At 35.5% G+C, this 15582-nt stretch overlaps 1 protein-coding gene across 11 annotated transcripts; it reads left to right on the top strand.

Annotated features, from left to right (window-relative positions):
- On the top strand, positions 1-3867 carry LOC107622001 (basic leucine zipper 34-like). Of its 11 annotated transcripts, XR_002355856.1 has the most exons (10): positions 1-425; positions 616-691; positions 807-933; positions 1179-1199; positions 1362-1533; positions 2340-2410; positions 2564-2639; positions 2992-3372; positions 3467-3553; positions 3690-3867. XR_002355856.1 is itself a non-coding variant. In XM_021113745.1 (3 exons), the coding sequence occupies exons 1-3, from the start codon at positions 316-318 to the stop codon at positions 912-914; spliced, it is 294 nt and encodes a 97-aa protein (XP_020969404.1). In that variant the 5' UTR covers positions 2-315; the 3' UTR covers positions 915-1441. The 11 variants fall into 11 exon arrangements, 1 of the variants encoding a protein (XP_020969404.1); XR_002355853.1 differs by having other exon boundaries at positions 807-1199; XR_002355858.1 differs by lacking the exon at positions 1179-1199 and having other exon boundaries at positions 1454-1533.

The following is a 15582-nucleotide window of genomic DNA, read 5'->3' on the forward strand; positions in this document are numbered from 1 at the left end:
AATAACCCAAAAGAAAAAGACCCACTTATTTCTCTTTCTGTGAAACCAAAGAGAAACCTAACCCTAAATCTATCCACCATCACCATCCCTCATCGCCGAACACTTCTCCTCCGGTAAAGGGTGCTATCGCCGCTGGCGGACAAACCGTTGGTGTCGTCGCATTCCTCGATCTCATTGCTGAACTCTTTTCAGTTCTCATCTTTCCTCTTCTCGTCGTCGTCGCACGAATGAAGCATTGACTTCGTGGCATCGCCGTCGCGAAGGTTGCTCGGTCGATCATCGTGTCTCTGAGCTCTCTCTCCTCCCGAGGTTAACATGCCTCTTCGAGTGCTCTATCACTCTCTGTCCGAGCTCATTCCCCTTCCTCCGTTGCCGTCACTTTCGATTCCTCCGTCGCTGTTAGTTATCTTCCTCCTTCGCCGCTGGTAAGCACTGTTGCTTCAATTTAATTTATCGCTTACTATAATTGTAATTAACTGCATTTTGTTTATAATTTGTAGATTGTCGATTCCTGTAATTCTATTTGCAAACGTTGAATTTTCATTTTGATCAATTTATTGTTTGGTTTGAATATTTAGTCTCTCTGCCAAAAATCTGGTAAATTATGTATTGCAGGCAATTTGCTCAACGTTCACGAGTCTGTAAACTTCAATACATAGCTGAATTAGAAAGAAATGTACAAGGTTTACAGGTAGCTTTTAGCATTAGGCAATGATATGCATCATTTTCTATGCTATTTTGGAAATTTTCTTATTTTGATTTATTATTTTTTTGTTATTTACTCTTTTATGTATGTCAATTCATAGGCAGAAGGATCTGAAGTATCTGCCAAGCTTGAATTTCTTAACCAAGAGAATCTCATCCTGAGTATGGAGAACAAATCTCTCAAGCAACGGTTAGAAAGTTTAGCATAAGAGCAGCTTATCAAATATTGTAAGTTTCTACCATTGAACATAAGCTAATAGGTCTTATTGTAAGTTGGAATTTGGAAGTCATTTGTTTATTGGTGTACCAATCTAAATACCTGCATTTTGAGGGAGTGCTTATATATTCACTCATATACAACTAAGGAAATTCTTGGAATGTTATGCTGCATTTTGATTATCTATTTTATGCTGCATCTTTATTCAACCGGTGTTGCATCGCATGTCACCAAATTGCACTCTCTCACTCTGCAGGATTGTGCAGAGATTTCCAGTGTATGCCCTTCTCTTTATCTAGTTACTTGTTGACATGGAAGCACAAAGTGAACTCCTGAATAATTCGATTTTGCTTTGTCTTTTTGGATTTTATGAGTTTGGTTTTTGGATCCTGTGTTTGGAATATGCATAAACTTACCATGCACTTTTCTGTTCTCAAAGGCATAGGTCTTATTATTGAAGTTTTGATAAAGGAAAAAGAAAATGGCTTCAAGATTAGGTAGTGATGATGATGCTGATAATAACAAAGGTAGCATGTGTACTTTGGAGCAAAAGCTGAATCAGCTAATGGATGAAGAAGCTGCAAGGCTAAAAAATATGTACAGAGAAAAAAGTAAGATATGCAAACTAATTTTTCATGTTCTTCTTTCTCTTTCTAATTTACTAAATTGGAATTCTATTTGTTTTTTAGGAGAAACTGAAAAAGTATCCAGTCTTTCCTAATTAGTAATTAGCCTTTAATTAACTTTCTTAATTAATTTATGAAATTGAGAAATTAATGGTATACAATTGAATAAGTGCCTTATTTATACTTTTGTTTTTTCCAATTGTATTTCGTATTATAGGAAAAAGGATACAATTGGGAAAAATGCTATTCTTACTAAGTTTTAGTGATATGCTGTTTTAACTAGGTAGTATAGTAGATATGCTTGTGTTATACCTTGAAAAATGCTAATCTGGTACAGTTATTCCGTTTTATTATTATTCTTTGGTGCACTTATTTTTAAGTTACCCTTGGTTGCTCGGTATTATTTTTTATCTGGTAATTATTGTATCTTTGACCTACCCTAATTGTTTTTGGTATCCTTCTAATTATTATGTTTTTGTCTTGTGATTCTTTTCTATTGTAGAAATTAAAACTTGCAATGAATGTCTACCTGCTGTGAATATCATTGCACCTTCAATCATTTTTCTTTACACTATATAAGAACTTGCAATGAATGTCTACCTGCTGTGAATATCATTGCACCTTCAATCATTTTTCTTTACACTATATAATATATATACATAGAGAAAAATGAAGTAATAAACTACACAGAATAACTGCCTAGTATATATTGGCTTCTACTTTTGAAGAGGAAACATATATTTTAATCCAAAATTATATATAAAATAGGTTGCATATAATGTATATTGCAGCGGAAGATATTGAAGGTGGAACTCATAAGCCAAAGTTTCAAACCGATCTTACTCTACCAATATATCTAAAGGTACCGCATATTATTTTTACATATAAATAACAATAATAATAATAAAAAAAGCTTTTGTTGCTGTTGATTCAATTCCCTGCCTGCACCGGTATCCAAACCTTGATGAATAATAGAGCGTGAGTTTGATATGGTGCTATATATGTATTTGGACAGGGAACGATTATTGAAGCTTCATTATATCAATCATTGATCAACGCCACCAATAAGCTAGCAATATAAGCATGATCAGGTTCAGTCTTGTACAATGTTTCATATTTCTTGTGATGTCAATGTACAAGACTACCCCCCACCCATAATTAATAATAACATTATTACCTACCATAATCTTTTTTATTTTTATTTTTGCATTTTTTTTCTTTTTGATGATGATGCCTATACTAACACACACATACAGGGCATCAATGTAAATTTATTTTGTCATACCTTTGAAGAAAGACATAGGTTGAGGCTTTGGAAACCATCTTCTGGATTTGAGAGGCTTTATAAGATATGTGCATTGAGCTTAATTTTATGCTTGATATAATAATAATTAGTTACTAGTAAATAAGAGTTAAATTGTGATTATGGGTATAAATGTGCAGTTCAGTGATGTGACATATAAGGTAGTGATGAAAGGAATGACAACAAGTGAGGAGAATGATATACTGAAAAGGTATAACTGGTTGTGTGAGTCTAGGGGAAGTTTTGGCATTGATGGGACCCTCAGGAAGTGGAAAAACATCACTGCTGAATCTTTTTGGAGGAAGAATAACTCATCACCATAATGTTGGTGGATCTATCACCTACAATGACCAGCCTTAGAAATTTTTGGTATCCTTTGAGTAGTTGCTGAGTCAATTATGTTTGCAAGAGCTATTCTGCATTGAATTTATGTGAACAAACTTCATTGAATTGTGATGGTTTATGGAGAACCATTTTTTTATGCTTGCAATCGATATGAGGCAAAAAAACAAGAGGGAGTGGTAAGGGACAAAGAATGACTATTGTTTGCACATTCTTCCCCTCAATTATATTTCAAATAATATCTGCTTATGATCTAAATTTTGTTCCATATAGTATGATGAAACTGAAAGAAGAGAAATGGCAAAGAATTCATTGGAGAGGTACACGCATTATTATGAGCGATGGGCCAGCAATCAATCCGTACGCACTGCTTTATACTTATCAGTATTTTAGAAAAATGTTTTCTTCACATATCTAAATTCATTGGTTAGTTTTATATTTGGATAGTATTCTTACTATGTTATATGCTTTATGATTGATTTTCTTTCTATGGCAGTCGAGGCAAAAAGCTCTTGCAGATCTACACCAGATGCAAACTGTTCATGTATGTTACATAACATTTGCTATATTTTGCATTAGCTTGTATCTACCTTTTGCAACTCTTTCAGAAAGAATGGTATATAAGATTGCACATGTTTCTTTTTAGTAGTACATGTTGCTGCTTTTGTAGTTCATTGATTATTTTCGTGTCAAGAGTCTGTTTAAAATTGAAGCTCTTAAACTGCTGCTCTAGAATCTTCTTTCTTCTAAGTAGAGCTTAATATGAGGTTGTGAGGATCTTCTGTTAATCAGGACTCCAGTCTCATTACACAAGCGAGAGATAAGGTTTGTAAAGGCCAATTTGGCTTGGGTTGACATCCTGTTTGCAAACTTGTACAGTTCAATGGGAGTCAATTGGTGGATTTCCACCTCATTTCCCATCATGATGCAGTGAATCATCACAGCTCTTTTAATAGTGACTTCAGACCGATTGCTAGTGGGGAGGATGGAACGCCCAATGAAGTCCAGCCAAGCCCTAGCTACTAGTTTGAGGTTTACTCTTCTCGGTTGGTTTGGTTTGCCTTTTGTGTCATTGAGCCATTGAGCTCCAGGCACACATATGTCCACTAAGACCTAATCCAACTTTGGGTTGGCTTGTACTCTCATATTAAAGGATTCTGGATCATCCCTTTGTAGGGGTAATTTAAAGATGTCTCTCACCTTGTCAAGATAAAAATAGAGAGTCTTTCCTCTGACCATGGTCCGAAAAGTATGGAACCCTTGTCCATCTTTCTTTTGTTTTTCTGTCATCCACAGATTTGCATAGAATTCATGGATCATTACTATTCCAACATTGGTCACAGGGTTGGCCAGAGTCTCCCAGCCTCTCTTTCTAATTTGCTCTTGGATCTCTGGGTACTCATCTTCTTTTAATTCGAATCTGGCCTCCGGGATCACTGTCCTCTTGCTCATTATTTTATAATAATATTCTTCATACTGCTTGGTGTAGAATCTATAAGGTTTGAAGACAGCTATTGGTGTTGGTAGGTTGTCTTCTTTCTTGCTTCTTGAAGTGGATCTCCCACTTTTTGGAGCCATGGAGTTTGAATGAATGAGAGAGCAAGACTCTTTCCACACCAAACTTAAAAGTTTTGCTCGTCTTCGAGTAACCGGAGAAAAGGAGAGGAAGACTAAGAAGGGGAGGAGAATTCGAATGGAGGGTGGGTGAGGGAGTCAGTGGTATGAATGGTATATAAATAGGGAGGGTGGGGGTGGTTTTCAAAAATTAATTAGATAAAATATAGTAAAGATATGATTCAAAATCTTTTAAAAAGATAAGAAAGATAAGATTTAAAATTGTTAAAGCATTAAAGATATGAAAAAGATTTTAAAAGTTTAACAAAAGATTTGAAAAATAATTGAAAAAGATTTGAAATTTTGAAAGAGATTTGAAAAGAAATTGAGAAAAATTTGAAAAGGTTAAACCCCCTTATCCTGATTGGGGTGTTGAACGCCCAGAATACCTTTATTCTGGCGTTCAATGCCAAGATTGTGCTTCTCATGGGAGTTAAACGCCCAGCCATTGCTCCCTGGCTGGCGTTCAACCCCAGTTTTCCATCCCTTTTAGGGAGTTGAACGCCCAGCCTAGGCACCCAGGCTGGCGTTCAACGCCAGCTTTTTCATCCCCATTTGGGTGTTAAACGCCCAGTCATTGCTCCCTGACTAGCGTTCAACGCCCCAAGGGGGTCCTTCCCTGGCGTTCAACGCCAACAATGCTCATCCCTCTTGGGCATTGAACGGCCATCCTTCCCCTTATCTGGCGTTCAACGCCAGCAAGGGGCTTACCCCAGGGTGATATGTTTTCAGTTCTGAACCTTTCTGTCTCTGTTCTAAGAGGTATACATGATCACAAATGCTAGAAAGCAAATTAACTATGAAAATTAATTGAAAATGGAAAGATGATTAAATCAAATGAGAATAAATAGAGTAACAGAAAACAATAATATACTATTAATCATTGGGTTACCTCCCAACAAGTGCTTCTTTACTGTCATTAGCTGGAGTTCACTGTACTCAGTTTAGTAGCAGTGTAGAGCTTTCTTGCTCAACGTTGTCCCCAAGGTAATGTTTGACTCTTTGTCCATTAACAGTAAACCTTTTGTCAAAGTCTTTACCTTGGAGTTCTATGTGTCCATAGGGTGACACATTAGTGACCACGAAGGGTCATATCCAACGTGATTTGAGCTTTCCAGGGAATAATTTTAGTCTAGAGTTGAAGAGTAGGACCTTCTGGCCTAGTTCAAAGACTCTGGAAGATATCTTCCTGTCATGCCACCTTTTGGTTTTCTCTTTATAGATTTTTGCATTCTCGAATGCAGCAAGTCGGAACTCATCCAACTCATTCAGCTGGAGCAACCTCTTTTCTCCTGCTGTCTTAGCATCAAGGTTGAGGAATCTGGTTGTCCAGTAGGCCTTGTGTTCCAGTTCCACTGGCAAATGACATGCCTTTCCATATACCAGTTGATATGGTGATATTCCTATAGGGGTCTTGAAAGCTGTCCTGTATGCCCAGAGAGCATCATTAAGCTTCCTCGCCCAATCCCTTCTGAAGGAGCTCACGGTTCTTTCCAGAATTCTCTTTAGTTCTCTGTTGGAGACCTCAGCTTGCTCGTTTGTCTGCGGATGATATGGCGTGCCCACCTTATGGTGAACGCCTTATCGATATAGAAGGAAGTCAAGTTGTCTATTACAGAAGTGAGTGCCTCCATCACTGATTAGTGTCTGCAGGACACTGAACCTACTGAAAATGTGTTTCTGGAAAAACTTCATCACTACTCTTGCATCATTAGTGGGTGAAGTTACTACCTCAACTCACTTAGGCACATAGTCCACTGCCACAAGGATGTATGTGTTCGAAAATAAAGGTGGAAAAGGTCCCATGAAATCTATTCCCCACACATCAAATAGCTCAATCTTTAGGATCCCTTGCTGAGGCATGTCGTGACTATGAGGAAGATTGCCAGCCCTTTGGAAGCTATTACAGTTACGGATAAACTCTCGGGTGTCCTTAAAGAGGGTTGGCCAGTAAAAGCCACTCTGGAAAACCTTGGTGGCTGTTCGCTCACCTCTAAAATGTCCTCCATATTTTGAGCCATGGCAGTGCCATAGGATTTGCCGTCCTTCTTCAGACACCCACCGGCAGATTATACTGTCCAAGCACCGTCTGAAGAGGTATGGTTCATCCCAGAGGTAGTACTTTGCATCATGTATGAGTTTTCGAGCTTGCTGTCTACTGTATTCTTTGGGGATGAACCTTATGGCCTTGTAGTTTGCAATATCTGCAAACCAAGGGGCTGTCCGAATGCAAAGAGTTGCTCATCAGGAAAGGTTTCAGATACCTCATTAGAGGGAAGTGCAGTCCCTGCTACTAGCTCAATCCGAGATAAGTGGTCTGCCACTTGGTTCTCAGATCCTTTTCTGTCTCTCATTTCTATATCAAACTCTTGCAGGAGTAGCACCCATCTTATCAGCCTTGGCTTAAAATCCTACTTGGTGAGAAGATATTTGAGAGCAGCATGGTCAGTGTAGATAATGACCTTAGACACTATTAAATAAGATCTGAACTTATCAATGGCATAAACCACTGCAAGTAGTTCCTTCTCTGTGGTAGTAAGTTCTTCTGTGCGTCATTTAAAATACGACTGGCGTAATAAATGACGTGCAGGAGCTTATCATGTCTCTGCTCCAAAACTGGCCAATTGCATGGTCACTGGCATCACACATCAGTTCGAATGGTAAGTCCCAGTTGGGTGCAGAAATAATGGGTGCAGTGATAAGCTTGGCCTTCAGAGTTTCAAAGGCATACAGGCACTCCTTGTCAAAAACAAATGGAGTGTCAATGGTCAATAGGTTGCACAAGGGCTTTGTGATTTTCGAAAAATCATTTATGAACCTCCTGTAAAATCCTGCATGTCCCAGAAAACTTCTGATTGCCTTAACATTAGTAGGTGGTGGTAACCGCTCAATTACTTCCACCTTAGCTTGATCCACTTTTATCCCCTTGTTTGAAATTCGATGTCCAAGGACAATTCCTTCAGTTACCATGAAATGACATTTTTTCCAGTTTAAAACCAAGTTTGTTTCTTGACAGCGTTTCAAGACTAGGGCCAGATGGTTAAGGCAGGAGCCAAATGAATCTCCAAAGATAGAGAAGTCGTCCATGAATACTTCAAGAAACTTCTCCACTATGTCAGAGAAAATGGAGAGCATACACCTCTAAAAGGTTGCAGGTGCATTACATAGGCCAAATGGCATTCTTCTGTAAGCAAACACCCAAAATGGGCATGTAAATGCTATCTTTTCTTGATTCTAAGGATCTATTGCTATTTGATTGTAACCTGAATATCCGTCTAGGAAACAATAGAATGCATGTCCTGCTAGTCTCTCCAGCATTTGATCTATGAATGGTAAAGGAAAATGATCCTTTCTTGTGGCGTTGTTGAGTCTCCTATAGTCAATACACATACGCTACCCTGTAACTGTTCTTGTGGGAATCCGTTCATTTTTTTTTATTATGAACTATTGTCATTCCTCCCTTCTTGGGTACAACTTGGACAGGGCTCACCCAGGGGCTGTCTGAAATAGGATATATGATCCCAGCCTCCTAGAGTTTTGTGACTTCTTTTTGCACCACTTCCTTCATAGCTGGATTCAGTCGCCTTTGTGGTTGCACCACAGGTTTGGCATCATCTTTCAGCCGAATTTTGTGCATGCATCAGGTTGGACTAATGCCCTTGAGGTCACTTATGGTCCACCCTAGAGCTATTTTGTGTGTCTTCAGCACTTTAAGTAGTACTTCTTCTTCATGCGGCTCTAGAGGAGAGCTTATAATTACAAGGTAAGTGTCCTCATCTCCCAGAAATGCATATTTCAAGGATGATGGTAATGGCTTGAGCTCGAGTTTAAGAGGCTTACCCTCTTTTTTAGGAGCATTTATGGTTTCCTCCTTTTCTGCTGGCGCCTCCAAATCAGGCTTGGCATCATAAAAGATGTCATCCAGCTCTTCCTCGAGTCTCTCAACTATGTTTTCTTCTTCCACTAGGGAATCAATGATATCAATGCGCATGCATTCCTCTGAGGTGTCTGGATGCTGCATAGCTTTAACAGCATTCAGCACAAATTCATCCTCATTGACTCTTAGGGTTACTTTCCTTTTCTGAACATCAATGAGGGTCCATCCTGTAGCTACGAAGAGTCTTTCTAAAATGAGGGATGCATTCTTGTGCTCTTCTATTTCCAACACCACAAAGTCTGTGGGAAAAGCAAATGGTCCAACCCTAACGATCATGTCTTCCACCACTCCTGATGGAAATTTGACCAAGCCGTCAGCAAGCTGAAGGCATATGCGGGTTGGCTTGACTTCTCGAGTTAAGCAGAGCTTCTTTATTAATAATGCAGGCATCAAGTTAATGCTTGCTCCAAGATCACATAGGGCTGTCCTTGTACAGGCATCCCCTAGGGTGCATGGTATCATAAAGCTCCCAAGATCCTAAAGCTTCTCGGGTAAGTTCTCCTGAATTACTGCACTGCATTCTTCAGTGAGGAGGACTGTTTCTACCTCTCTCCAATCTTTCTTGTGACTTAATATGTCTTTCATGAACTTAGCATAAGAAGATATCTGTTCAAGAGTTCTGCAAAAGGGATCTTGATCTCTAATGTCTTGAGATAGTCTGCAAAGCGGGCAAATTGTTTATCCTTTTCTTCCTTGACGGAGCTTCTGGGGAAATGACATCTTGGTCCTGTACTCATCAACCTTAGTTGATGTAGGTTGAATGCCTACAGTACTGGAAAAGGGGGTTATTGACTTGCTTAGGAGGGGTGTTATCAATACTTGCACGTGTCTGATCACCCCTGCTTGGGTGTTCAACACCGTTGCTGTCCCCTTCCTGGCGTTCACTGCCCCCTTCTTGGCATTGAACGCCAGAAGCACTACTCCCTTCTTAGCGTTGAACTCCAGAAGCACTGCCCCCTTCTTGGCATTAAACGCCAAGAGTATTGCCCCTTTCTTGGCGCTGAACACCAATGGCACTCCTCCCTGGGCGTTCAACGCCCTTAGAGTTGCCTTGGACTACAGTCTGGTTGTCTTCTGTCAGCTTTTCTTCCCTTTGTCTCCTGTTGTTCTGAGGCTGGGTGTTCAGGATTTTTTCACTCCTCAGTTGGATAGCCTAACACTCTTCTTTTATCTGTTTAGATAATTACTGCCTGGTTTGACTCAATTGTGTCTCTATATTCCTGTTGGAAGCCTGAGTTTCTTGCAAAGCCTCTTGAAATTCGAAAAATTACTGTGCAAGGGTGTGTAGTTGCTGAGTCAATGGGCCATTTTGTTTTGGAGGGTTAGATTCAGTAGATACTGCTTTAACCTCTCCTTTCACAGAAGTCTCACCAACTGAGTACAGATGCTGGTTGGTGGCAATTGTCTCAATGAGTTCGTGAACCTCTTCAATTGTTTTCCTCATGTGTATAGAACCACCAGCAGAGTAGTCTAGAGACATCCTAGCCACGTCTGTGAGTCCGTAATAGAAGATGTCTAATTGCACCCATTCTGAAAATATTTCAGTGGAGGCATTTCTATAGTATCATTCTGTATCTCCCCCAGGCATCATGAATAGACTCATTATTCTCTTGTTTGAAGTCCTGGATGTCCAGCCCTACCTGGGTTAACTTCCTTGGATGGAAGTATTGATTCAAAAACTTATCTACTAGCTGCTTCCATGTTTTCAGGCTAGATTTGGGCTGGTTGTCCAACCATCTCTTTACTGAAAGAGCAGCAATCTGTAGACATCCTGATCTACTCTTTCAGTGTGTACTGTGTTAGCAATTTGTAAGAAATTCGTCAGGAATTCAGTAGGTTCTTCCTGTGGAAGTCCAGAATACTAACAGTTTTGCTGCACTAGAGTAATTAGCTGAGGGTTTAGCTCAAAATTGCTTGCTCTAATGGAAAGTTCTTCTGAACTGTTCATTCCCATTTGGGTCCATGGTGAACTCTTCTTGTTCATATATACTCAGTCAAGAAACAAGGGAATGTGAAGGTAGGTGTCTCTATATCAGGGTATAGAGCACTTTCAGTGAGATGTCTTGAGAAGACAAGAAGAATGGTGGTAGAGAGATGGAATTCGAAAATTAAAAGTAAAAAGAAAAACTAGAATTAAAATATTTTTATTTTTATTTTATATATTTGAATAAATTCAAAAGAAGGAAAGAAATTAGAAGCTAATATAACTAATTAATTAAGAAGATTTGAAAATTAATTATGGTTTGAGAAAATAGGGGAGAGAGAAAGTAGTTAGGAAGTTTTAAAAAAGAAGAAAGAGAAGGAACGTAGAAAGAGAATAAAGTAAAACAAGTAACTAACTAACCACCAAGAATTGAAAATAAAAGATTTGATTTTGAAATTCCATTTTAAAAGAAAGTAAAGAATTGGAATTCAAAAGTTTTAAATTAAAAAAGAAAATAAGATAAGAAAGATTTAAAGTAAAAGATATGATAAAAATTTAAAAAAGATTTTGAAATTTGAAATTGAAATAAGATAAAATAATATACTTGAAATTTAAAGAAATATACTCAAAAGATAAGATAAATATTTGAAATTAAAAATTTAACTTTACTAACAAGAAAATACCAAACTTAAAATTTTTAAATCAAGATAAGAAAAGATGGTAAAGATTGCAAAAATTTGAATAGAAATAAAAGAGATATTTTTGTATTTTTCGATTTTTTTTTAAGCAAAAAGAAAAATAACTAAGAGACACCAAACTTAAAATTTTAAGATCAGAGGGTATTACTTTTCGAAAATTGAAAGAAAAACAACTAAAAGACACCAAACTTAAAACTTTTAAAATCAAACAAGAAAACTTATCAAGAACAATTCAAACACAATGAAAAACACTCAAGAACAATTTTCGAAAATTTAAAGAAAAAGATGAAAATAGACGGGACACAAAACTTAAAAACTGACACAAGACTCAAACAAAAGATGCAAGTTACTAAAGAAAAGAAAGGGTTTTAAAAAATTTTTTGAAAAAGAAAACAAAAGACACAAGCAAAAGAGTAACTAAACCTTAAAGAATGCCTAATCTAAGCAACAAGATAGTCTGGTAGTTTATCAAACTCGAACAATCTCCGGCAATGGCACCAAAAACTTGGTGCGCAAAATTGAACTCCGCACAACTGAACCGGCAAGTGTACCGGATCGTCCAAGTAATACCTCAGGTGAGTGAGGGTTGAATCCCACGGAGATTGTCAGATTGAGCAAGCAATGACTATCTTGTAAATCTTAGTCAGGCGATTAGAAAAGATGATTATTTGTTGAAAGCATAAACAAAAAGTAAAGGAAACGAAATACCAGATTAGTGTAAAGGCAATGATAGATATTCAGTTAAGGCTTCGGAGATGTGTATTCTTTCTGAATTAACCTTTCTTACTGTCTACTTCAATAACAAATGATTCATTCAATGGTAGCCGTAATTGACTAACTCATGTAGCATCCTCATCAAGTTAGTCTCTTCTAAACCACAGCAGTCCACCATATCCGAGCAACTCATGTAGCATCCTCATCAAGTTAACTTATGGCTTCCCACTATAGCCTAAGGTGAAGACTTAAGCATCCGCTCTCCTTCGTGATCCTACTGAAAATGCCACAGACAAGGTTGGATCTTTTGAATCAGGGAACGCTGCTTCTCATACTCTAGTCTTGACATCATAGAGACCTCAGTACCCACGGTCAACGGGATTATATGTCACATATCTAAAGTCACCCAAGCATGCTCTTGGAATTTGCAATGCATTCTCTAGCTATGGTTCAATGCTATCCGGGTCAGGACTCACACAGAACCCATGTAGAACAAGGATGATTGCCACGGGTCATCCTTAATTCATGAGATGAAGACCGAAAATGCACAAGAGAATAGAATCAAATGTGTATTGAAATAGAAATAATAATATTATTAATCCATAGGAATTAGCAGAGCTCGTAACCCTAACTTAGGAGGTTTAGTAGCTCATGCTTTTGCAGAAAACAATGGTGTAGTTCCTTGTCTCCTTTGGGCGTTGAACGCCAACCAGGGGGTAGTTCCTTGGCGTTCAACGCCCAATATGGGCATGCTCCTTCAAAGAAAAGTATAGACCATTATATATTGATTGAAAGCTCTGAAAGTTAGCTTTCCAACGCCTTTGAGAACGCGTCATTTGGATCTCTGTAACTCCAGAAATGCTTGTTTGAATGCATGGAGAAAACACAACAACTCAAAGTAGAATCCAAAAATGTAAATTTAGCACTAAAACCTATGAAAATATAATAAAACTTAAATAAAACATAACTAAAACAATATAAAAATAATGCCAAAAAGCGTATAAAATATTCGCTCATCAAACGTAACGTGAATCATCCCAATCACATCTCTATACAAACAGGGACGGATCCAGAAATATTATTATGGGGCCAATAACATATATAATATTAAAAAATTATGCAAAAATTATATAATATAAGATGTATTACAAAAATATACCGATAGAGAATATATTTTAAAGTGTAAAAAATATATATGAACTTTTTACTAACAAAGTGGTTGATTCTTTATATCATAAAATTCATCGATAATAGAATCAGTGTCAAATTTTTTAGCAATTTTTTTCAATATAATTAAAAAATAATTAGCAAAAAATACATCTTTCATTTTGTTTCTGAGTCATTCTTCACAATATTCATAGTTGAAAAAGATATTTAAGTTGTAGTAGTTGAAACAGAGAGAATTAATACCAAATGAATAAAGAAAGACGGTCACAAGAAGAAAAAGAATCCATTTTATGGGATTTGAAAAATTTTATTTAATTAAAAAATATTAGTAATAATATCTTTTTCAAATTTTTTTAATATTTTTACTTACTTTTTAGATATTAGAAATCATTAATATTTAGGTTGGACTGGACTTTTATTTATATTAGATTAAATATTAAATAAATTTTTAAAAAAAATTAAATCATACTTAATAACTTATTACTATTAATTTTTTTTTAAAAAAAGCTGGGGGCGAGGCCTCCACTCGCCCTTCGTATGTCCGTCCCTATATACAAATCGAAATAGCTAGACTAAATTTAGCTCTCTATATAAATCGAAACAGCCTGGTTCAATTTATACATATTTGCACGCTATCCTAGTAAATCTAATAAGCTTATTTCGATTTATGCATGCATGCTATCCCAGTAAATCTAAACAGGGTGATTAGATTTACTAGGAAAGCATGCATGCATGCATAAATCGAACCAATGTGTTTCGATTTACAGTATGTAATTTGAGAAAAATAATAAAAATACTATATCAACAAAATTATCATTTAATTTATGAAATTAAATATAAAAATTATTTCTTTTAAAATATTGATACAATATATATGCACATACATTAGGATTTTTTAAATAAATATTTATTTATGAATATAGGTAATTTGTAATATATTTACCAATTTTTATTTTTTTATATATTCCGTTTACCGTGTAAACAAATTAAGATTGCTTATATCTAGTATACACTGTAAATAAAATAGGATATGATTTTATTTGTCATTATCTCGTTTGCAAAAGAGATAATAGAATTTAAAAAAAATACACATAACGAGATAAATTCATAGTTATCTTGTTTACACTGTAAACGAGATATATAAAGTTATAAATATAAGAATATAAGTTTTATAAATATAAAAATATAATTTTTGAAAATAATAAAATAATATTAATAATTTAATTTAGACCAATTTAAAAAATAAAAATTGATATATTTTGTTACTATTTAGATCGACTTTAATTAAATTATATCTCATCTATATTTTAAATTTTAAATTAATAACTTTTCATGTTTATTTGTACTAAACTATTTAAAATAGATGGTTTCAAATATCAGTAGAGATAGACGGTTAATTTTAAATTACTAGCATACACATAAAAAATCACTAGTTTTTAGAAAAATAGATAAATTTACGTAAAAATAGTGATTTAAAACTGTTCATTTAAAACCAGCTCATTATATTTCTATAAACCAACACATTTGAATTTTTAATTATATATGTTCATATAAAATTTATCAAAATTTTTAATTTTTTTTATAATTTTTTATTCTTTTTGAATACTATTTAAATGTGTTGGTTTTTATAAAAATAATGTGTTAGTTTCAAATGAACAATTTTAAATCACATCGATTTTTTTAGAAATTAGTAATTTTTTGTTCGTGTATGCTATTAATCTAAAATAATTTTTAAAATTTTAAACTTAACTAAAACAAAAAAAAAAAAAAATGAATACAAAAATTTAGTGCAACCATAAATATGGAGAATCGAAGAAGGTAGAAACGGTATGTGAGTAGTGTATAGTTATTGATAATAATTTAAATTATCAAATGAATAAAAAATTATAGTTATTAAAAAACGTTACATGAATATCCATAATCACCTCTCTATGTAAATCGAATGGATTAGAGTAGATTTAACTCTCTATGTAAATGATAAATCTAATCACCTGTTTCGATTTATGCATGCATGTTGTCCTAGTAAATCTAATCACTCTGTTTAGATTTATTTAGATTTACTAGGATAGCATGAATGCATAAATCGAAACTGTCTGATTAGATTCACTAGGATAACATGCAAATATGTATAAATCGAACCAGGTTTCGATTTATATAGATAGCTAAATCTAGTCTAACTCATTCGATCTGCATAGAGATGTGATTAGAGTGATTCACATCACGTTTTTTATTTTGGGTGATTCGCGTAAAATTGAATAAATATTAATTGTCAAAAATAATAAATTCAAATAGTTTTCTAATATTTTTTAAAAAAATTATTATTGTGTTAATTTAA

This window comes from Arachis ipaensis, chromosome B10 (genome assembly GCF_000816755.2).
Source record: "Arachis ipaensis cultivar K30076 chromosome B10, Araip1.1, whole genome shotgun sequence".
In the NCBI taxonomy this organism is placed as follows: domain Eukaryota; kingdom Viridiplantae; phylum Streptophyta; class Magnoliopsida; order Fabales; family Fabaceae; genus Arachis; species Arachis ipaensis.